Source organism: Oryzias melastigma, linkage group LG22 (assembly GCF_002922805.2).
Source record: "Oryzias melastigma strain HK-1 linkage group LG22, ASM292280v2, whole genome shotgun sequence".
In the NCBI taxonomy this organism is placed as follows: Eukaryota; Metazoa; Chordata; class Actinopteri; order Beloniformes; family Adrianichthyidae; genus Oryzias; species Oryzias melastigma.
In genome coordinates this window covers 2,075,985-2,100,562 of record NC_050533.1, presented here as the reverse complement: position 1 = coordinate 2,100,562, position 24,578 = coordinate 2,075,985, and the positions used below count along the sequence as shown (strand labels likewise).

Sequence of the window (24,578 nt, the reverse complement as noted above, 5' to 3'; positions counted from 1 at the left end):
TTTGGTTTTATTTCATGCACACACTCGTGCACACACTCGTGCACACACACGAGCACACACACTCCCAGCAGGAGTCCAAAGTCACAACAGTGGACAGTTGGACTCCAAGGTGAGATCAGAAGTTCTGCTGGAGGTAAACGTTGGATAGAGGAAGCAGTTCCGGTTTCAGACTCGGCCTGAGTCAATCAAACCAGATTCTCTTCAATTTCAGTCCAAAATTCTGCTCCTTCTCCAGCGCCCTCTGCTGCTCGTTAGACTGTACTGCACTCAGCAGCTGGGATGGATCCTCGGCGATTTTGAGGTCACACCAGAACCCTCAGAAAGCCACAGGAGACAAATGATTGAACTCTAGAGAAGCTCTTAAAATTCAGAATTCTGTCAAATACACATCAGTTTTCATCTGAACCCAAAAGTTTTTCCTGAGAAGAAAAGTCATTTTGAAAGTGAGGAGGACACAAAAGTTAATCCAGAACTGATGGAGTTGAGATAAAACCGCCTTCCTATTAGACATCATCTCCTCAGTTTCCACAGCTGAGATATTTAAACAACCATTTCCTATGATCTGAACCGTTCTGAAAGCAGAGCTGGCAAAAAAATCTAATCTCTGATTTTTTCATCCCAAATTCAAATTTTAATCGATTTTTTTTCCCTCTCTTTTTTACTTTCTTCAACAAAGGTTACAAACAACACAATATTTTAAAACTCTTTCATTTTGACATTTCCATATAAAATACAGTTTTTATAAATGTGCTATGAATTAATGTTGTTTTTATCCGCCTCGTCTTAAAACATTGCCCAACTTTGAACCGATCCTCCGTGTTTACAGGAGATGCAGGAACAGCTCGTTAGCATTAGCAGCTAGTATCGTAGCATGCTAGCGTCAGTGTGTGACAGCAGCTCTGTCCTAAAATCAACACTTTTATTAAACGTTCTATAGAGCAGCAGCTTTATCCTCCAGTTCTGTAGAAAATCGCTGCATGTTCTGCTGCTGCATCAACCAAAGAGCTCACGGCTACACGGAGACGATTAGCGAAGGGAGATGCTGGGGGTTTCTCGTGGCACGTACATCTTTCTTTTATTTTTTTTCATGAACAAATCTCGATTTTCAAAAGAAAATTGTCTAAAACAAATTCAAATTAATCGATTATATCGCCCAGCCCTACCTGAAAGTTTCATCTGAGAAGAAAAAACTCCCGTGAGAGTAGCTCATCAGCATTATCTGACCCTCATGTGTCTTTAGAGATCCACAGTAAAGAACCATCAAATCACAGAACCAACGAGACCAAACATTCTGTTTCCGAGGAGTTCTGGCCCTGATCCACATCACATTGTCCTCTGAACGTGACTCTACGAATCCTTGTGAAGCAAAGAAAACAAAGATCGATCTCAGCAGCAGATCCTCAGAACGAAGCAACATCTGTGAGGAAGAGTAGATTCAAGTGGATTCCCACCATCCAGAACCTCAGAAAGATTCAAAGACCAGTTTACCATTGAACCTCCTCTTTAATATTATTTAAATCATAGGACAAATCTGCATTTTCACACATTAAAAACGTCTGTATGACAAAGTGGGGAGAACCCCCCCCTCCAAACTAATACAATGGACTAGTCCACGAGTGAGTCAGTGATACAGGGAGGCCGGACCCGAACGGAATCGAGGAAATGCAGTGCAAGAAAAGTGTCGGAGCGGTTCTGAGGAACAGAACCGAGGAAAAAAGGTGCAACGTGTGGAGGAACCGGCTTTTTTAATGCAGGAGGGGATGTTAGTGAGTCTACATGAATTCATGCTGGAGTCAAATGGAACAAAAAAACATGATCAATGATTATGGATGAATGTTTAGAAACGTGGATCCAGTTTTCACAGAACCATCGACCCTCTTTGAAGGATTGAAGTCCAGAAGAAAAAAAACTAAAATGAGGTTTTCGTTAAAACTCCACAGTCCTGTCAGTATGGGGTCGAATCAGGATCAGCTTAAAGTGGACAGAAAACAGGTGGAAAGTTTAAAAAAACAGGATTGTAACTGAATTAAAAAAAATGGAAACAAGACATTGTAAATTTGAAAAAAAACCAAAACAAAACAAATCGAAAATTTGAATAATTTATTGTAAATTTGAAAAAAACAAACAAATCGAAAATTTGAAAAAATTGAAAACTAAATAAAACTTGAAAATTTGAACAGTATGTTGTAAATTTGAAAAAAAAAACTAATAAAAAATGTATAAATGTAAAACTAACAATTGAAAAATAATGTTTCCATTAGTAACAGCTGCCTTTTCTGAATCTTTATCGTCAGTTCTCTGCTTTCAGCTTCATTTCAGAGTTTTTGCTGTCGAGTTGATCCTAATTTTCCATGGGGGCGGAGCTTTGAGCTCAATGGCTACTGTGACGTGTTTCCCATGGGGTGTCAGGAGACTCCGCTACACATTTTCTACATGTTTCTCTCATTTTTTATTTATACTGTTCAAACTTTCAAATGTCTTTTTTTTCTCTCCAAATTTTCATTATTTCGCTCAATTATTTAATATTTCTTTTCAAATGTTAAATTTTTTTCTTCAAATTTTCATAATTTCTTTCAAGTTTTCATTTTTTTTTCAAATATTTCATTGACTTTTTTATTTTCAATATTTCGTTCAAGTTTTCAACTTTTAAAAAATATTTAATTGATTTTTTTATTTTCAATATTTCTTTCAAGTTTTCACATTTTTTTGAATGTTTAATTTTTTTTAATTTTCAATATTTCTTTCAATTTTCAATATATTTTTTAAAAATGTTTATTTTTTTCAAATTTTCAATAATTCCTTCAAGTTTACATTGTTTTTTAAGTTTAAAACTTTCAAATTTTCAATATTTCTTTCAAGTTTTCAAAATTTTTTTGAATGTTTAATTTTTTTTAAATTTTCAATATATTTTTTTAAAATGTTTTTTTTTCTTCAAATTTTCAATAATTCCTTCAAGTTTACATTGTTTTTTAAGTTTAAAACTTTCAAATTTTCAATTTTTTTTCAAGTGAACAATGCCTGTTTTTCACATTTTCAAGCTCGTTTTTCATTCACTTTAAGCTGATCCTGGTTTGACCTCAAACGGCAGAACACGATGAAAGATTCCTCGTACTAGTTTACATTAGGAGACACGTTGGTCTGGGATGGGGGGTAGTTGTAATGTTTAGTCCTGTTATGGTTTCTTACTGTCCATAGAGGCTGTTCATACTTGGAGCCGGTCTGAGCGGTTCTCCGGAATGTTCTCCTGCAGGCCCGACAGACCTTCTGGAATCAGTGGGCAGCGACTGGAATAAAGTTCTTCAGAACAAACAGAAACTGTGCCCCCACGATTCTCAGCGAGCATCTGCCCCCTTTTACCACCCTGTATGTAAAGTGCTTCCTTTTTTGTACAAAAATAAAACAAGGTTGGCCTCATTTCCCATCAGCCACCGGGGCTTCCTCTCAGACTAGGATTTCCTTTTGGCTGTGACCTCACAGGAAGTTCAGTGACGTCACGTCGCCTCTCCAGGTGAGTCCAGGTAGGTGAGTTATGTCAGATGAGCTCCCATTCATCCTCCACATCCTCCCCTCCAGGGGCGGGGCCACAGGAGGCGGGTTTACTGGGTGCCTGTGGGAGGAGCTTCGTCAATCTGCGAGACAGTCCACCAATGGGGGTGACCGCCCACAGCTCGTCCTCTGGAGTGACTGTAGGAGAGAGAAAGAGAATGAGGCTCCACCCACCAGAGGGGAGAGAAACATCTACTTCCTGTTCTGATGAGAAATAAATTTAACGTTTTTTATTTTATATCTGTCTGAAGAAAAAAGATTACAGACATTGACTGTACATGAGAACTGGACTGAGTGAACCCTCACTGATGGTATTCCAAACAGAAAGTACCTGCTGGCTCCAAGAAGCCAAAATCCCAAAGATTTCTACTAGTATTTCATATATATATATATATATATATACACAAATATGTATCAATTTAATTTAAAACAATTGTGATTCACTTAAAAATCAGCTTATATATGTATATATATATATATATGTATATATATATATATAAAATATTATATATACATTATATATATGTATATACTGTATGTGTTGTGAAATTCTCATATTTATGTGGTTATATAGGCAGACTTACTATGAAAAGCATATTTTTAAGTGAAAAAATGGATCCATTTAGATACATATTTTTGATTACAACACCATAAAAATGTCACTGTGCCTTCAACAGCTTGTTGAATCAGGTCTGTATGTTCCTGGCTCTGGTGCCAGCACATGGAGTCAGCCCACTGCCGCGCTGACAACCAAAAACATTGCGTGTACATTCTGTTCTAGGTTCTTTTTCAGTGACTGACCTCGGGCTGGTCACGGTCTGACACTGAATGTTCACACCATTCTGAAGATGAGGAAGAAAAACACATCTGGTGCTCAGTTTTTTTTCTTTGGCTTAATCTTTTAGATAACCATCTGCTGTTGGCAGGATCAACCCGGTATCCCTGGAGCTGTAACACTCGGCGGCGGTGGGATATCCCCGCTGTCCACACAAAACATCACCACCACCCGGGGGAGGGGGTTTCTACTCCTCTACCTTCTTTTTTTTAAACCTTAAAAATGTCCCTAAAAGTCTGTTTTTGCAGCTTTTTCATCTTTAAAGTTTCAAAGAAGCTCTAACACCGACCACAGTGCACCGGACTGGCCGAAATTATTAAAGACATTCAAACTTTTTAGTTATTTTAATTATATTTTTCATTTATTACTTTTTAAAATTACATGAAATGAGGTGTATGTCAAACTGTTAAAAAATACAAATAAACCCCCAAACATTCATAAATAGCCTAATCATTGGGATTTGGCGCCCCCTCCAGCAGATGGCGCCATAGGCAGCCGCCTTAGTTGCCTATGCCCAGGACCAGCCCTGGGTAGCGGGACCGGTGGGTGATTCTGCAGCGACAGAGCCTAAACCACGCAGGTCCTTGCTACGTGGGCAGGGCTTGAGAAGCGCGTACTTCTGGACACTCGAGCTCGGTTACCCTGGGCGGCCTGGGGGCTCAATCATTGCTCCTGCGGACTGGAGTAGCCCTCGGGGGAGGACTCTACAACAGCATTTATATGACTATTTTTTTTGTTTGTTTATTTTTGATGTCCCGCGACGTACCAACACATCCTTCGACTGACGTAATGAGCGCCCCTGACTCAGACCAACTCCGCCACCAATCACTGGTTACTGATGATGTCTAGTTCCAACATGTTGAAGTCCATTTTTCAAAAAATCGACTCAGTTTAGTTGGAGGCCCAAGTAAACCATTTTCTATGGTCTCACCTGTAAACCAGTTGGCACTGCCTGGAACCTTCTTCCAGTAGTCTCCAGCGGGGTTTCTGTCGGATATTCCGTAACGCCGAGCCAGATCCCCGTTTACACACCGAACCCAGGCGGTCCGACAGCTGAGCTCCAACTGTCTGACAGCCAGTCCTACGTGCACAGATGAAGTCTCATTAGTTGTCACACACTTGGGTGTAAGAAGTTTGTTCTCCATATTTGACCCTTCCTCTGGGGGAGTGGTGAGTTGAAGACACAGCTGTGCTCAGGAACCCAAGCAGAATGGCATATTTTGAGTCTTTGGTATGGATTTGAACCCATGACCTACCAGTCTCAGGGCGGACGCTGAGTTGGAAACATAGAAAGCAAATGAAGATGCGAGAATTCAGAACGGGTCAGTACCTGGTACCAGTTCCCAGTCTGTCCCAACAGGCATCTCGTCACTGAGCCCCGTCCGGACAAAGACGCCCCCCCTGTTGTCGACGGCCCAGAGCAGACGGTCGTTAGGACTCGTCTGAATGTTGACGAGGTGCACTCCGATTGGCTGCAGAGAGATGACATCAGTTACATAGACGATCACCAGATATGGAGGTCTCACTAAGAACTCACGGAGGTCTCAATGAGGTCTCAAACTGGTCACGCTGAATTCTCAATAAGGTCTCATTCAAGTCTCACAGAGTTCTCAATGAGGACTCACTGAGGACTCACAAAGGTCTCACCTGCTCAGGAGGCTCTATGTGGATCCAGGCCGGAAGCATCATACTGGGATTCAGTGGCTGGGTTCCGACCCGAAAGTAAACCAATCCCCGGTTGTCCACGGCCCAGACGTTCTGACTGCCACAGCTCACGCTCACCAGGCGGACATCTCCTGTGATGCAGAAGACAGTTCACCTGAGCATGGACTCTAGTCACATGACCGTCTGGACTGACCCAGTTTCTCTTGAGGATTAAAAGGTTCACAGATGCAGAAGATTTACCTTAAACAAAATAAAATAAAGTTAAATGTTTGTGGATGAAGAAAGTTGGAGCCCAAAGTGAAGCCATGACAGTAAGACAATGAGCTCTGCAGGTCAGCGAGGAGCTCCTCAAGTTCTGTTGTCCTGTTTGGAGCTTTGATCCAGAAAATATTCTAAGATAATCTTCTGGTTTTTTTCCTCTAACCACCATGTTTTCCCTCAGATCTGATTAACTGAACCATCAGGATGAGGAGAGATAAACAGTCCAGTTCTGCTGAGTCCAGACTGGATTCCAGTCAGTCATGTGGTGCTGACAGCGAGAAGGGCGCAGAGCTAAAAACAGAACGAACCCATGAGCCAGGAAACAGTTACACACCCGGACACACACCCGGACACACACACGAACACACACCGACACACACACACCAACACATTTCTGTTCCCTGAAGATCTGATGCGTCTAAAACTTGAAACCTGGCAGGACAACCGCTGCAGCCACATGCACGTATTTATTTACAGGCGTGGACCATTGACTGTATACAAGAACTGGATGAAGCAAGCCCCCCTCCTTCCTGTTCCATATAGGAAGTACCACTGGGTTGCAAAAAGGCCAAAGTCCCATTGACTTACATTGAGAAACAGACAGTTACAGCATGAAAGATTCATGAAGAAAGTTAAAAGTATCGGAGGTGATATCAAACCAGTACCAGATTCTGGGCGCGAACTAGGACAGACGCAGTGCTGGACGCTGACTAGACACGAACCGGTACCGGGTTAGGGTACTGGTACCAAACACAGTATTGGACCCGGTACCAAACCCTGATGCAATACTAGGTGCGAACTAGACACAAACCGGTACCGGTTTAGGGTAACGGTACAGGGTTACGGTCAGGGTACCGGCACTGGATGCGGTACAGAATCCGCACTGGTACCAGATGCTGTGCTGGGTGCAAACCCGAATGGACGCAGTACTGAACGTGAACCAGATGCAAACCGGTACCAGGTCAGGGAACCGGCACCGGATGTGTTACAGACCTGAACTGGTACCAGATGCTGTGCAGAGTACCAATACTGGGTTAGGGTTATGGTGCACTTCGCGTCTCAGTACTGGACCGGTTCTGGTTCGCGTCCCAGAGGTTGGGGACCGTGATTTAATGGGGACACCCAAAAAGTGACGTGGAAGGATCCTTAACCAAATGTGAATGAGAATGAGTTGCGTTCACAGTAGAATTTAGCGGACATGTTCTGAACGGACCAACACCTCCACACAAATCTGAGCTTCCAGACTATCTAGGAACCAACCGAGCTGGCTGAGGTCCAGACGGGTCCAGTGCAGACCAGCGGGACAGGACGGGGACAGCGTTCGGATGCTGACACGGCCGTGGCTGTCCAGACCCCACAGAGCGTCGCGACAGGCCGACAGGTAAGCCAGCTCCACCTGAGCGGGAACGAGAGCAGAGATGAGTTCAGAACACCACATCTGAGCTGGAGACAGGTGGACACAAGTGGACACAGGTGGAGACAGGTGGAGACAGGTGGAGACAGGTGGAGACAGGTGGACACAGGTGGACACAAGTGGAGACAGGTGGAGACAGGTGGACACAGGTGGACACAGGTGGAGACAGGTGGAGACAGGTGGAGACAGGTGGACACAGGTGGAGACAGGTGGAGACAGCTGGAGACAAGTGGAGACAGGTGGAGACAGGTGGACACAAGTGGAGACAGTTGGAGACAGGTGGAGACAGGTGGAGACAGGTGGACCCACCTCAGGCGGCAGAGAGACGGAGGATGGGCGGAGCTCCCCGTCCTGGTCCCACACACAGAACAGATCCTTCCTGCTCTGAGCCAACCACAGGAACGTACCTGGAACAGATGACAGACAGCTGAGGCGGCGTTCCCGAGGCTTTCGGGTTCAGCTGAGGGCGGAGTTACCTTCTTTGTGAGGCACTGATGAGGATGTGATGAAGGTCCACCGGGTCGCCGACACGGTCCCTCTAGGAACCACATTCTGCCAGAAGGTTCCTGAAGGAATAGAGAGCGTTTGAGCAGAAGAGACCAACAGCAGAGAGGTTCTGCCGGGCCGTACCGACCCACAAGGCTGCCGCGGGCCACGTGCAGCTGATTCCGTCCAGACGCCACCCACACTCCGCTGTCGCTGGCGCTCACCAGGCTGGGCTGGCACTGCGAGTACTGGGACAGGAAGGCCACCACCCGCTCCACCGGGGCCCTGGTCACCGTGGCAACGCTTTGCGTGGCCTGCAGCAGAGTCTGGAAGATGCTGCCCTGATCGAAGACCACGTAGTCGGAGATGCTGATCTGCAGGACATAAGTCCAGACTCCAGACCGCCGTATCCCTGACGCAGAGAAGTACCTGCAGCGTACCTGCCACCAGTGGTCATCTGATCCCTGTGGTCTCGACAAACAGATGCCGGTTCGAAACCAGAGGCTGCCGCTGGCGTCCAGCGCCCACGCCGTCCCTCCGTCCCCCAGAGCGACACACATGAGCTCCAGACCTTGAGCCTCGCTGCAGTAGAAGCAGTTACATCAGGTGAGAGGCGGTCCGGCTCAGACTCACCTGTGAGCGACAGTCTCACCTGACGGTGTCGCACTTCCAGCCCTCCCCCTCGCTGCAGAAGCTGCTTATGCCCTCTCTGTAGAACAGCGCCTTGTGTTCGGTCAGGGCCCAGACCACACCTGCCCTCACGCACACCTGGCTGAACACGCACGGGGTTTCCACCTTCACTGAGCGAGCGCAGGGGCGCTCCATGCTGAGACCTGGAACACACAGGGATCGCCGTTGGTGCGTTTCGTCCCACACCTCCATCGTGAGGTAAGGACAGGTGAGTCCGTACCTGTCTGCAGGTAGAGATCCCCGTTGGTCTGGATGATCCAGGCGGAGTCGTCACTCAGGGCGACGAAGGCCGTTTGCTCGGCGGCTTTGTACCAGTGCCGTTTCCCTTTGCCAGAAACTTTGGCACAAGCAAAGGAGGTCATGGTCTTCTGCTCCACCTTCCACAGCAGGTTACCTGAAGATGCAACATCCACGTGAAGCCAAGCACCTGAGGACTTCTGCAAACACACCTGTACGCACTCACATGTAGACAGAGACCATTTTCTATGATCTTTTATTTCACGTGTCAAAGTCACGGCCCGGGGGCCGGATCTGGCCCTCCAGATCATTTTATTTTATTGTTATTAATGACCAGATGTTATCTTGAGCTCATTTCTAACTTGTATAATTTTGACTAAATATATTTTTATTGAGAGCAAAAGGTTGAAAATTATTTAAGGTTTAGTTTGATTTATTCTGGAATAATATTCCTGTCTTTTATTATTCTGAATTATGTTAAAAAGTTACAGTTATAAAGTTTAAAAAATGAGCTTTTTAGTCTATTTTGGCATTTACTAAGATTTTTTAGACTATTCTGGAGTTTAGCTAATATTTCAGCTACATGCTAGCTGTTTTAGCTAATTTAGGCTTTTTTAAAAACATTTTTAGGCTATTTTGGAGTGAAGCTAATATTTGCACGCTTGCATTTTTTGGCTAACTTGGGATTTTTTCAGTTTTCTAGGCTATTTTTAAATTTAGCTAATATTTCAGCTACCTACTAGCTGTTTTGTGCAACCCACTTTTTTTTTTTTTTTTAGTTTTCAAGGCTATTTTGGAGTTAGGCTAATATTGACACGCTAGCTGTTTTTGCTAATTTAGGCTTTCTTCCATTTTTTAGGCTATTTTGAAGTTTAGCTATTTTTTTAGCTAAATGCTAGATTTTTTAGTTTTTTAGGCTAATTTGGCGTTTGGGTAATATTTTAGTTAGCTGTCAGCTTCAGTGTTTTTAGCTATCAACTTCAGCATCTTCAGCTATCAGCACTAGTATCCTCAGCAGCCAAAGTCATCTTCCAGCATTCACACTAGGCTTATCGCAGGTGACGCTGTATATCTAGTTTATAATTATTTTTAAAAAGTTACGGTTTTGAAGTTTTAAAATTTAGTTTGAGAGTGTTCTATAAATGTTTATCCTGTTCGGCCACAACCTAGAATGTGTTTTGGATTTTGGCCCCTTGTGAGATCGAGCTTGGTAACCCTACTTTATTTGATTTCTGTCAATTTTTAATCTAAAAAAATAAAGAACACCCACACACCTGAAGGAGACAGCGCCACCTGGTGGACATTGTCCTCGAAGCGCTGCCAGCTGAGTCCAGTTTCAGGCAGAGGACTACAAAACAGTCCTCCTTTGAAATCCAGACACCAAACATACCTGGAACACAACAGTCAAAGGTGAGACATCAGGAATTCACCTGTCAGGTACCTAAAGGTCAGCAGTGAGCCCACCTGTCAGTCACCTGCAGGCTGAGGATCCCACACCCCGGTCCCGAGTACCCCATCCAGCTTTCTGCCAGCTACAACAGGTCAGGTTCGGTCGGTGAAAGGTTCACAAACAACAGAGAACGGGTTCTCCTCCGGCTGCCAGGCTCACCTGGTCTTTGCGGTGCCGGTCTCTGTCCAGGACGTCCTGCTCCGACTGTCCGTCTGTCCTTTCCTCGGCTCTCCTGGAGGAACAGGTGTGGCCATCCCTGCTGGCTGAAGGTGGAAGGCTGTAGATGTCTGCCTCATCGTCACTCGACCCGCTGGACCTTCTGTCCAGAGTCGACACGGTGGAGTAAAACATCTGGTCTGCTGGAGCCGTGGGCGGCGCCGGCGGACTGTCCTCCTGATCACACACCAGAGACACGAGCTTCTGAGATTCATGTTCTCTGAACGGCTGTCTGTATGTTTGAAACAGCTTCAGCAACAAACTCCTGACAGATCTACATCACATAGATGAAACCATCAGAGGGATGAGCAAATGTCTCTCTGAGAAGATACAAAAACATGTTTTTGATTGAATCAAGAAAAATGAGCCAACAAAAAATAAAGAAAATCACTGAAATGAAACAAAGTTAGTCTGTAAATAAAGTAAAAGATAAATAAATAGTGCTGTCATGCAATTAATCTCTTTGTGCGATTAATTAATCGTGACCTGTAATAATTAATCAATTTTAATTGCAACATTTTTAACCTAATAATTGCTGCTAAAAGCTTAATTTTCAGATATTTTCATTTAAATTCATGACAATATGTCACAGTAGGAGATCAAAATACAACTAAAAAGGTGGCTTTATTCATGTTTTATTTTTTATTATTATGAAAAACTTCTTTTTAAGATTTCTTTTTAAATTTTGAACAAATAACAAAATGAAAAAAAATGCATTTGGTCCAGTCTCTAATTTAAAATGTGAAAAAACAGTAGAAACACTTTCCTGAGCAAACCAAAAAATATTGAACAGGAACTTATTATTAACATTAAAATTTAAATGTTGATATGCATTATTCCACAGTTTATTAGACTACGACAACAAAATAGAAAAACCATGACTGATTTTGTAGTTTCCTTTAACCTATTTGGGTGAATTTGGTAATTGTAAAGACTGAAGCAAAATAGAAATAAGAGAATCTAAGAAGGAAGAAATGAACACAGTGGAGGAATTCAACTATTTAGACTTTTTTTAGCTTCATCATTTGGACACAAGCGCCAAGAGGTGAACTTTCCCTCAAAAATGATGCTTTTTTTAACTTCTTATGACGATAATCATTCTCAAAAAGGAGCGTAGTTCATGTGAGCCTCAAGCTGAAGCTGTTTCCATGACAACACGACGTACCCCATATTAAACAGTCCGCTTTTGTGAAAACAATATAACAGGACTCAAGTTCTAATGATTTATTTATTATTTTGTTTTTATTAAATGACCATAGTATGAGCGGGATAAAAGGCTCTTCTAGTTGTGCAGAACATGGAAGTATCCATCTGACAGAAAAAGGAGATAAACATGATTAAATGTATTAATTAGACACAAATAACAGAATTTAATTATTAGAATAAATATCTGATATATAAATATGAATTATTATGATCAGCGCTATAAATGTACAGCTCATTATTTCAAATCCATGTCATGCTAGAAGTCTGCATGTCATGAACAGATCACAACACAGCAGCATTTTGAGCAACTTCTTACGGCAAGATATTCACAGATTTGAACTTTTGGGCTCATTAAGTATTTTATGAATCAATTCAAATTGACAGCAAGAGTCTCTATGGGGTTGTCTTCACACAAACTAAGATTCACAAAGGCATTTTAAAATATAATACTATCATCAGATTTTTTTTAGTTCCGTCTAACGAGAAAGAACCGATAAGGGACCGTCTACAAAGTGCAAAGTCCAGGAAAATGTGATTAAATAAATCAATATTGTCCCAAAAAAACAACCAAAGCGAAGAAATGTTTACATTAATATGAGATAGTTGTGAACAACAAAGACTTTGGAAGAATTTATTGTTTACATTTTAAGAATTTTAATGAAAAAATGAATTAAAAAAGTTCAATAGTTCTAAAGATCCTAAACTTACAGTCACCAAACTATGACTAATTATCACTAATTTTTACTAGGTATTAGTTTTCCTATTCAATAGATTCACCTTCTTTACTTGTTTGATGAAACTACTTAGAAAAAAAAGACAGTTTTAGTGTTAAATGATAAAAGGTTAATGAGATAAACAACTGGGAAACATGAATCTGGTTTTTAAATTTGTTCTTTTTTTGAGTATCGGATCAGGACAGATTCTCAAAATAAACTAGAAAAGTTGCATTACCTGTGATACCACTGGTGTGAAATTTACTGTAATTGCTGAAGGGATTTGCTGAAAATGCTAAAGCTATTTGCATACTGCTAGAAGGACTTAAAATTGCAAAATTTAGTTAAGTACACAAATAATTTGAAGAATTTCTTCAAAAATTGAAAAAATTCTATAAAATTCAAAAAATACGTAAAGGTTTGAACCCAGAATAAGACCAACAATACCAAATTAGCCAAAAAAAGCTAGTGCGCTGCTAAAATACTAGCTTAATTTGGAATTAGCCAAAAAAAACCTCAGTAAATGCCAAATTTGCCAAAAAAGCTAGCATGAGCTAAAATTCTATCTTAACTAGCTTAAACCTCATTAGATGGTAAATTATCCAAAAACATTAGCATGTTGCTAAAATATTAGCTAAACTCAAAATCAGCCTTAAAATACCTAAGTAGCATTGATGTCCTTTACATGCTGAAGACGTTGATACCAATATTGCATTGGTTTCAAAGTTCTCAAAAAATTTGAGGAATCAAAAACCCATAAAGTTCGTAAAATCGTAAAAAATTACATAATATTTCACAATTTGTGCGAATTTTAACAATACCAAAAATACAAGTGATAATGTCCTTAACAAGCTCGATGTTTTCATACCAAGATTACATAAATTGCTGTAAGTGTAATTGAGTTTTTACGGTCCAAAAAGTTTATGGAAGAAAAATCCATAAGAACTGAATCCGATGATGGGACACCCCGGGAGGAGAATAGGCCCCGCCCTCACCTGCTTCGTTTCAGTCAGAGGGCTCTGAAACTCCTCCTCCTCCACAGGCCGCTCCGGCGCCGCCTCCTCTTCGGAGCGCTGCATGTATGAGAAGGTGCAGTCCAGCAGCAGGTCTACGTCTGGAGTGGGCAGGACGTCTGTGTACGAGCTCGGACCGGAGGACTTCCCGGGGTCCAGCTCCAAACCGGGGAGGAGCGCGGAGCTGAGGAAGGAGGAGACGATCAGAACAGCAGGAGAAAAGACGAGAGGAGCTGCAGGTCGACCCGCTTCACACCTGGAGGAGAACATGGACTCCTCCATGTGCTGCAGGTCCTGCTCGTCATCTTGTTCTGGAGCGTTCTGGTTCTGCAGCTCGGCGCCAGCGAGGGAGGCCCGGTCGCTCAGAGGAGTTTCAGTGCCACCGTCGCTGCAGCTGCCGTTCTGGCCGAACATGGAGTCGGAGCAGCTGCTCTCCGAGAGGCGGTTCCCGCCGCTGCTGTCTGAGGAAGACCAGCCACCGGTCACATTCACAGACGGACGGACGGCTGCATCTGTCGTCCGGTACTTGCCTTGCCGTCTCCTCCTCCTCTTCACTCTGATGGCCTTCACCACCAGCTCCTGCTGCATCTCCTCCTGACCCAGGGGGGCGCTGTACCGCCTGGAGCTCACCTCGCTGGAAGACCCGGTTTGGGAGTCGCCATGGAGACTGTCCCAGGAGGTGACTGAGCTGCTGCGACAGCGGGAGTCCGGAGGCTGGCAGAGGTCGGACACCTGGGTAGACGTGGATCACACCTGTCATCTGGAGGTGCGTCACACCTGCAGCGTTTTAAACACAACTTCAACCGAAACATGAAAAAGGGGTTTCCCAGGGGCTGGGAGTGGGCGGACTTTGAGCAGCTGTGCAGCACTGTGATTGGTCAAGAGATCAGAGCTCAGACTAAAAAACCTAAAAACTCAAACGTTGCCTGAAAGCGACATTTTATTTTTTATAGAGGACTATATTCCTTTTTTCTGTCCGCTTAGGACAGGAGTGTCAAACTCAATCGCATAAGGAGCCAAAATACAAAACACTCCTGAGGTCGCGCACCGAACAGGATAAACATTTATAAAACACTCTAGAACGACATTATTAAAACTTTAAAACCGTAACTTTTTAACATAATTATGAACTAAATATTCAGCATTACCTGCGATAAAGCTAGTGTGAATGCTGTAAGCCGAATTTGGCCGCTAAAGATGCTAATGCTAATAGCTGAAAATGCTGAAACCTATAGCTAGCTAAAATATTAGCTAAATGTCAAATTAGCCCCAAAAAAACGTATTTTAGCCAAAACAGCTAGCATTTAGCTGAAAAAAGAGCTAGACTTCAAAACAGCCTGAAGAACTGAAAAAGCTTAAGTTAGCTGAAACAGCTAGCATGTAAATATTAGCAAAACTCCAAAATAGCCTAAAAAAACATCTAAAAAGCCTAAATTAGCAACAATAGCTAGCATGTAGCTGAAATATTAGCTTAACCTCAAATAGCCTAAAAAATCTCAGTAAATACCAAAATAGTCCAAAAAACTAGCAGAATGCCAATTTTTAAAACTTTAAAACCGTATTTTTTTACATAATTATGAATAATAAAAAGACAGGAATATTATTCCAGAATAAATCAACTTAAACATTCATTAAATAACTTTCAATATTTTACTCTACATAAATATGTATTTTGTTAAAATTATACCAGTTAAAAATTAGCACAAGATAACATCGGGTCATTAATAACAATAAAATAAAATGATCTGGAGGGCCGGATAGAATTACCCGGAGGGCCGGATCCGGCCCCCGGGCCTCGTGTTTGACACATTTGGTTTAGGATTTGGTTTCTGGCCCATCAGAAACACAGACCGACCTGCACCTCCTCCTGCTCCTCGGCCTCCTCCCAAGGCTGCCCTCCCTCTCCTGGCTCCTCTGTAGGACCTCCTTCAACAATGATGGCCATGGTTCTGATTGGCTGAGCCGTCTCCACTGATCCTGTGGGCTGCAGGATGGTGGGCGTGGTCAGAGGTGAGAAGAGGCGGGCTGACAGCTCAGACACTGGAAGAGAGGGTGAAGGTGATGCCAAACGATGGTTTTGGTGGCGGCGATGGTCACAGAGGTGACTGGCGCTCACCGCTGGAGGTCATCCCCTCAGGGCAGGTGGAGAGGCGAAGGACGTCTCGGTCTCCCTTCAGGACAAAGATCTCATTGTCGCAGGACGACACAGACACGATGTCCCCGCTGCTCTCCAGGGCGCCCACAATCACCTTTAACATACAAACAGGCGATCATTTAACATTCACAGCAGAGGAGGAACCGACTGTTGTGTAAAACAGTTACAGACGGACACGTTCTTGTGTCCTTTCACACAGGAAACATCAATCACGTCTGCAAGACCTCACAGCCGTCATCAAATGACTCAGCCGAAGTGGTTTAGTTCTTCACATGAAATTGGCTCCGCCCCTCAGTGACAGAAACTCTGCACTTCCTCACAAAACAAAAATATCTTTCTGGCACTTTTCAAAATCTGACTCACATTTGGCTAATTCCTGGTTAGCTTTAATAATAATGATAAAAATAAGAACAAGAATTCATTTAATTTACAAAACGACTTTCAAAGTGGTTTTATGAACAAAAGACCAAGGGTACCTTAATAACATAAAACTAACACCTAAATCATCTCCGTCTTTGTGGAGGATGCAGGTTTTTCTAGGTTACCCACAGTCAGTCTCTAAAACAAACCGAAGCTAACATCTAAAAAATAACTAGAGAAAACACCAAACTAACACCAAGATAACAACAGGATAACACAAGGCTGACAGAGGGCTAACACCATTATAACACCAGGCTAATGCCAGATTATTACCGGCCTAATACTGAGATAACACCGGGCTAAAATAGGGAAACCGCAAGTTGGCAATAGGCTAACACCAGGCTAACACCAGGGTAGCACCAGGGTAGCACCAGGGTAGCACCAGGCTGATATCAGGCTAACACCAGGCTAACACCAGGCTAACACCAGGGTAGCACCAGGCTGATATCAGGCTAATACCAGGCCGATGCTACGCAAACTCCAGGATAGCACTAGACTAAAACCAAGATAATAAAGGGATAACACCAAGATAGCAACAGGCAAACACCAGTATCACACCAGGATAACACCAAGGTGAAACCAGGATAATACAGGGATAACACCAGAATAGTATCAGGCTGAAACCAGACTAACACCAGACTAACACCAGGATAACACCAGGATAAGACCAGGCTGAAACCAAGATAATACCAGGACAACAACCAAGCTAACACTGGTATAACACCAGGCAAAAACCAGGCTAAAACTGGGATAACAACAGGATAACACCAGGATAGCACCAGGCTGACAGCAGGCTAAAGCCAGGACAATACCAGGGCAACAACCAGGCCAACACTGGGATAACACCGGGGTAACATCAGGATAGCACCAGGCTGAAACCAGGATAATACAGGGATAACACCAGAATAGCATCCGGCTGACACCAGACTAACACCAGGATAACACCAGGCTGAAACCAGGATAATACCAGGAAAACAACCAGGCCAACACTGGGATAACACCGGGGTAGCATCAGGATAGCACCAGGCTGAAACCAGGATAATACAGGGTAAACACCAGGATAGCATCCGGCTGACACCAGACTAACACCAGGATAACACCAGGCTGAAACCAGGATACTACCAGGACAACAACCAGGCCAACACTGGTGTAACACCAGGCAAACACCAGGCTAAAACTAGGACAACAACAGGCAAAAAACAGGCTAAAACCAGGCTAAAACTGGGATAACAACAGGATAACACAGGGATAGCACCAGGATAACACCAGGCTGGCACCATTCTCACATCAAGCAAATGCCAGGCTGACACCAGGCTAAAACCAGGATAACATCTAAATAGCAACAGGCTAACACCGGGAAACAGCAGGCTACAGACAGCCAAAACCACGTTACTGTCGAGCTCACTGGTGGCTAACCTCAGGCTAAGACCTGAGTACCAGACTAGTCTACCTGAGGCGTACCTGTAACCGGCTGCTGTACCTCATTGATGCAGTCAAAGACGTAGATGCTGTACTCGTTCCAGCTGAGGATCCATCCCTCCTTGAGGAAGCAGCTGAGGAGGCCAAGCTGCCGGTCGGCTGGGCGGTACGCCCCCACGGGATCGGGCCGAGGAAAGAGCTCAAACTGAGGTACCTGGTCAAACAGGTGGAGGCAGAGAGGAAATGATGTAAGAACATGTGGTTTGCTGACCAGCTCAGTGGTCGTCTGGTGGTAGTATCCACTGAGAAGACCTGACAGTTTGGATTAGGGCTGCTACGATCAGTCATCTTATCGACGATTAATCAACTATTAAAAAAGTCAACGACTAATTTAATAGTCGATTAGTCGTTACTTTATATTATATGGAGTCATAGTTTAGTAAAGTTGAAAGTTATAGTTTTTATTATGCTAGCTTTTTGGACTATTTTGACATTAATTGAGGTTTTTTAGGCTGTTTTGGAATTTAGTTAATATTTCAGCTACATGCTATGCTAGCTGTTTCCGCTAACTTAGGCTATTTTGTTTTCTAAGCTATTTGGGAGTTTAGCTAACATTTCAGCTACATGCTAGCTGTTTCAGCTAACTTAGGCTTTCGTTTAGTTTTATTAGGCTGTTTTGGTTCATTTTGAACTTTTGAATGTTTTTTAGTCTAATTTAGAGTTTAGCTAATATTTCAGCGACATGCTAGCTGTTTTGGCTAACAGGCTTTCTTTTAGTTTTATTAGGCTGTTTAGGAATTTGGCTAATATTTCAGCTGCATGCTAATTCTTTTAGCTAATTTAGGCTTTTTTTGTTTTCTAGGCTATTTTATAGTTTGGAGTTTACCTAATATTTCAGCTACATACTAGCTGTTTCGGCTAACAAAGGCTTTTTTTGTTTTCTAGGTTAATTTGGAATTTAGCTAATCTACATGCTAGCTATTTTAGCTAATTTAGGTTTTTATGTTTTCTAGGCTATTTTGGGGATTAGCTAATACTACGGCTATATGCTAGCTGTTTTGGCTAATTTAGTATTTTTTCAGGTTTTTTAGGCTAATTTGGAGTTTTGTTAATATTTCAGCTGCAAACTAGATATTTTGGCTAATTTAGGCTTTTTTGTCTTCTAGGATATTTTGGAGTTTAACTAAAATTTCAGGTGCATGCTTTTGTCATATTTTTAGGCTAATTTGGCATTTAACTAATATTTTAGCTTCAGCGTTTTCAGCAATTACCTTTAGCGATTTCAGATAACAACTTTAGCATTTTTAGCTATCAATTTAAACATCTTAGCTATCGTCACTAGCATCTTCAGCAGCCAAATTCAGCTTACAGCATTCACACTAACATTATCACAGGTAATGATATATATCTAGTTTTTAGTTTGTTTAAACTTAATGATGTTTATGTGTGTTTTACGTCCACTTTGCTCATGACCCAATTGATCGACTAATCAGAAAAAAATCATCAGTGATTAGTCGACTATTAAAATAATCGTTTGCGGCAGCACTAGTTTGGATAAGGGGTTTAACCACCAAAGGTGTATCAAGGGCGAGTCTGACTCCTCCTACAAGGTGCATGACAACCAACGGGCTTCATCATGACGCCATCATCAAACAGAGATGCAGGATGGAGGACGCTCTGCAGAGCTGCATACCTGTGTGTTGAAGAGCGGTTTGAGCAGCCGGGTGTCTTCCACCTTCCCTCTGACGTCGGAGCGCCACAGTCGCAGGCCGGGCCGGGCGGCGTACACCTGAAGATCGCTCTGTTTGCAGAGAGACGGCAGGAAGCAGGCGCCAAACCTGCCGCTGCTGCAGCAGCACAGACGGCGGGTCAGAGCACAGCTTTCAGGAGGACGTGCGTGGGCCGTGTGCAGCCTACCTCTTGCGGGGCTTGGTGCCCAGCTGCAGGACTTCCTGCGTCTGCGTGCAGTAAAGCAGAGACCTGTGCTGGGTGGAGACCAGCAGCATCTGGTGCCGGTACTCAATCTGAACCACGCCGGAGGGCTCCTCCAGCAGCAGCTCGGGCTTGCACACCCCCTGCACACAGCCACAGTGAGGCGTCTTCTTCACCAATAGATGTTTCCAGATCACAAGGACTGACCTGGTCCAGGTCCAGAGCAGAGAACACCACGCGTCCCTTATCATCTCCAGAGAAGAGCTTCATCCCGTTGGTGCTCCACGTCAAACACGTGACGGTGCCTTTGTGCAACCCGACGACGTCGAAACGCCTGAGCTGCAGGAGACACGAGGTTAGGCTGGAGCGCCGAACCTCTCCGCAGCTTTAAAGTTAACTTACCTGTTTGTTGCGACCGGGAAGCGGAGAAACCAGCTGGAAGACAGCTACCCGACCTGAAGCTGTTCCCACGGCAACCAGGTCATCAAAGCAGCTGAGCAGTTTCACGGCTGTGATGGCATCACACTTTCCCTGAAACACAGATGCTCTGTCAGAGAGGAGCCAACAGCGCCACCTAGCTTTGAATGTAGCAGCTGACTCGCTGCTAACGATCAGTTGGTAAATTAAACCGGTTCGACTATTAACCCTTTACCTCTGGAGTTGTTGCTGGTGACCTCTAAACAACACAAGGGGTCAAAATCCAAAACTCACTTTAGGTCGCGGGCCGAACAGGGTAAACCTTTATTGAACACTAAAACAAAATTTTTAAAACCGTAACTTTTTAACATAATTATGAACTAGATATATAGCATTACCTGTGATAATGCTAGTGTGAATGCTGGAAGCTGAATTTGGCTGCTGAAGATGCTGAAACGGATAGCTGAAAACGCTGAAAGTATTAGCCAGCTAAAATATTAGCTAAATGCCAAATTAGCCTAAAAAAATAAACTTAGGTTAGCTAAAACAGCTAGCAGCCCTAGAAATTCCCCTCAGAGTTGTGGGCGTGACTATTGGCATAGAGCAACCCCGCCCTCCTTTCCTTCCCTGTTGCTAGTAGCTCTTTGTTCTCCTGTTAGCTTACAGCCACTCACTAGCCTACAGCTAGCCTTACCCGCGTGACAAAAATGGTGAGCAATAAAATTTATATCCAGTCGAATATTTTGGATTCAGATTCCAGCTCAGACGAGGAAAACAAAGACGTTCATGGATACATCAGAATGGGGCGGAGCAAGTAGCTTGTGGCTCCGCCCTGCGTATTTTTTACGTTACAAATATGATCTTTTTCAAACTGAATTTTTCTCTTTGCTCCTAATTTACAACAATTTGAACAAACACATATTCAGGAATGCTTAATTTCCTAATTAATTTTATTTATAAATGTCCAGGAAAAAATCCACAAGAACAAGTTAAAAACAACATTTTCGTTGGAGTTTAGAAAAAACAAGTGACGTTTTTATTTCTTGAAGGGTCACCAAACTCTAAATCAACTTTTTTTGGCTGTTGACCTCTATAAATGTGGCTTTAAAAGTACTGTTTGCTGGTCATTGCTCAAATTTTTGATAATTTAAACTAAATGGGTTTAATTCTTGAAAATATAGTCAAAAACCGTCTGTGTGCTGCCCCCTACAGGTTGGAACGAGGTATTACAGTTGAATTTGGTTAAACCATTTAAGCCTCACATCACGATCAGCAGCTCCAGTAATGATATCAGTCCTGTTCCTTAGCCACACCCCTCTGAGGGATTTTCAAATTTTGGCTGTGGGCGGAGTCAGCCTCCAACTTCCCTGTTTGGTGACCCTTTAAAGTTCAGCTAAAAATGTTTATGGTGACAGTCTTCACGTCTCTCCACATGTAACTGGACGACGAACAGAAGAAAAATTTAGTGAGGTTTAACTTCAAACAAAATTATCTTTTGGCCATAACACCTGAGCAGAGAAAGTGGGCGTGGCTTCCTGTAAAGAGCTTTTCCACATCATTCATTAGTAGTTTGAGTCCTGGTGACCCTGCAGCAACAGCTCGGGTGAAGCTTCCTCTAATGTGACCTCTGATCCACAGACAGCTCAGGTGTTCCAGAACCGGACCCTCACCTCCAGGTTGTACTTGTTCATGTGCTCCTGGCGGCGGCAGTACAGGTACAGCATCCCGATGCTGCTGCCCACAGCCAGGAAGTCCCCGCTGCAGTCCAGCGCCGTCAGGTAAACCAGGACCGACCTGAAGCCGCGCTGCACCTGACAAACACACACACCTGTGAGCACGCCGGCTCGGTTTAGGGCGGGGTTTTTGGTCGGTACCTTCGCCGGGATGGCGTTCAGCAGGTAGTAGAGCGGGCAGAACTCCCTCAGGACGGACGACGGGATGGCCTCCGCCGCCATGATGCTCCCGGGACAGACTAGACCGGCCCGATCCGGCTCAGATCTACATCTCACAAACACAGAGTAACTAGTTACATTTACTCGGTTACTCTACTTAACCTGAGAAAATATGTTTACATTTCTCATTTCTAAAACGTAAACAAAGAAAAAAGAGGCTTTTTTTAATTTGAAATTAAAATCATTCATAATTTTAAATATTCTAAACGAATAATGTGAGTTATTCTTCAGTGTTAGTTACTTTTTTACTCGAGTAATCTTTTATTTGACTTTTTTTCTTCTACAGTTCAAAGTAACTTGATCCCTCTAAATGTAATCATCTCAGTCCGAACCGGTCCGAACCGCCTGGGGTCGTTGGGTCAGCGTCTGAGAGGACCAGAAGGTCCAAAGTTCGGCTGAGTTCTATGGACCTGTGCGCTCCAGAGACGGTGGGCGGGGCCACTGGGACCAGCTGAGTGATGCAACACTTCCGGCTGGACCGGACCCAGACCGGGGTGTTCGGGTCTGGCCGGACTCGGAGACAGAGCGATGGAACAGAACTGAGACTCGGTTCTGAACGGCACGCAGCAGCTCGCTCGCTCGCGCGCGCGTCTCACTTGCAGTTGGTCAGAAACGACAACAACAACACAGGGGGCGCTGCGGAGCGGTCCGAAACAATGACAACACCGACAGTTCTGACCCAGTCCGGACACACCCGAACCTGATCGACCCAGCGAAGCAAAGCTCGTGCTGCCGGGGTCGGCACGCGGTAACTAGCGCGAGCGCCAGGGTTCGGATGAGCAGGTCCACGCGCGCAAAGGCCGCGCCGGACCCCCCACCCCCATCCGGCACAGTCCAGAACCGGAGACCACCTAGTTCGGTGGAGCAGAAACTACGACGGGGCGGCTGGTGGAGCGGCCGGTACCGGTCAGCCCGAACCGGCCGAACACGCAGACCAAGTGGCGCAAACCGACGGCGGCGGGACCGCGAACCACCGCGGGACTCACCGAGACCGACCCAACGACGCCTCAGGTTCGGGTCCGGGGGATTCTGCGGCAGCTGGATGCTGAAGCACGGACAGGTGACATCGCCCTGCGCATGCTCGGCTGTGTCACCGGACCACCGAGCTCTACGCCCCCTACAGGCGGCAGGCAGAAGTGACGGCGCGTCACGGCTCTTACGTCCTTCATAAAGGTTCTGGCAGAACCGAACCAGATCTGCTGGAGCCTTCATAGGGACCGAACCTGAAGGAGCTGCGCTAAGAAGAATCTGATGTTTATTTAGAATCTGTTCCATTAAAAACTAATAAAATAAGTAGGCCTACAATAGAAACATATTTTTATTCATTTGTTTTTATAATTTATAAAAACAATTATTATTTGATAATAATTAGTAATTATAGTATAGTATTTCATGGTTTCAAAACAGTTCTTTAAAAAACAAACAAAAAAACATCAAATCTCTTAATGTGACGGCTGGCTCCATCTGTATCCAGAGTGGACCCGTTCTGGTTCTGATTCGGGTTCTTTTTCAGACAAAAATTAAAATCTGGAGCTCCAAAGCAACTTTAAAGTTATAGCATCATTCTGGTCTTTTCAAAAACGTTGTGACACGCCCTTTTCAACTGATGGCCACCTGTCAATCAAGCGACCACGAGCTGATTGGTTCATGGTGATTAATGTGAGCTCAAGAGACGGGATCGAAGCAAATACGTCCACAGATGACAACAAAAACACAAAATGAAAGGGTAGAAAAAGGTGCTCGCAAAAATAACTCGTAATTCATAAAAAATGTGTTCTTTAGTGTGTCAAAGGTCATTTATGATCATATTTATGGATATAGTTTATTCTGAAAGGCGGTGAACAGGTGTGTCAAACTCAATCGCACTGGGGGCCAAAATCAAAACACACCTTAGATCGCGGGCCGAACAGGATAAACATTTATTAAAGACACTAAAACTACATTTTAAAACTGTATTTTTTAACATAATTATGAACTAGATATATAGCATTACCTGTGATAATGCTAGTGTGAATGCTGGAAGCTGAATTTGGCCGCTGAAGATGCTGAAATTGATAGTTGAAAACGCTGAAGCTGATAGCTAAAATATTAGCTAAATACCAAAGCAAAAAACAAAACAACGCAAAAAACCTTAGGTTAGCCAAAAAAGCTAGCATTAGTAAATGCCAAAACAGTCCAAAATGTTAGCAGAATAACAATTTTTAAAACTTTAAAACTGTAACTTTTTAAACATAAATCAGAATAATAAAAAGGCAGGAATATTTTTCCAGAATAAATCAACTTAAACCTTAAATAACTTTCAGTATTTTACTCTCCATAAAAAACATATTTTGTCAAAATTATACAAGTTAGAAATGAGCACAAGATAACATCGGGTCATTAATAACAATAAAATAAAATGATCTGGAGGGCAGGATCCGGCCCCCGGGCCTTGACTTTGACACACCTAGAAAAACATGATGTAACCCAACGGGGTAATTTTTTCTTTGTGATACTGACCTATAAATAAAATGGAATTGAATTAAATTGATATATGCACGAAAGCAGTTCT

General features: G+C 43.6%; 1 protein-coding gene and 1 long non-coding RNA gene across 4 annotated transcripts; one reads left to right on the top strand and one right to left on the bottom strand.

Moving 5' to 3' along the window:
• Positions 1-3,495: 3,495 nt before the first annotated feature.
• tecpr2 (tectonin beta-propeller repeat containing 2) lies at positions 3,496-23,175 on the bottom strand. Of its 3 annotated transcripts, none has more exons than XM_024268385.2 (27): positions 23,014-23,175; positions 21,950-22,079; positions 21,746-21,886; positions 20,061-20,189; positions 19,866-19,997; positions 19,644-19,801; positions 19,420-19,573; positions 17,788-17,940; positions 15,849-15,981; positions 15,588-15,772; positions 14,263-14,464; positions 13,989-14,193; positions 13,715-13,916; positions 10,744-10,977; positions 10,599-10,666; positions 10,409-10,524; positions 9,118-9,291; positions 8,860-9,040; positions 8,648-8,789; positions 8,356-8,581; positions 8,198-8,287; positions 8,031-8,128; positions 7,568-7,703; positions 6,029-6,177; positions 5,712-5,853; positions 5,313-5,462; positions 3,496-3,684 (listed from the first exon to the last, which is right to left on the bottom strand). In XM_024268385.2, the coding sequence occupies exons 2-27, from the start codon at positions 22,028-22,030 to the stop codon at positions 3,533-3,535; spliced, it is 3,933 nt and encodes a 1,310-aa protein (XP_024124153.1). In that variant the 5' UTR covers positions 22,031-22,079; positions 23,014-23,175; the 3' UTR covers positions 3,496-3,532. The 3 variants fall into 3 exon arrangements, with proteins under 3 accessions (XP_024124153.1, XP_024124144.1, XP_024124161.1); XM_024268376.2 differs by having other exon boundaries at positions 21,950-22,073; XM_024268393.2 differs by having other exon boundaries at positions 19,420-19,570; positions 21,950-22,073.
• On the top strand, positions 21,965-23,338 carry LOC112144079. The gene is made up of 2 exons (XR_002918840.1): positions 21,965-22,093; positions 22,314-23,338. It is a non-coding gene; the product is annotated as an uncharacterized LOC112144079 (long non-coding RNA).
• Positions 23,339-24,578: the final 1,240 nt, after the last annotated feature.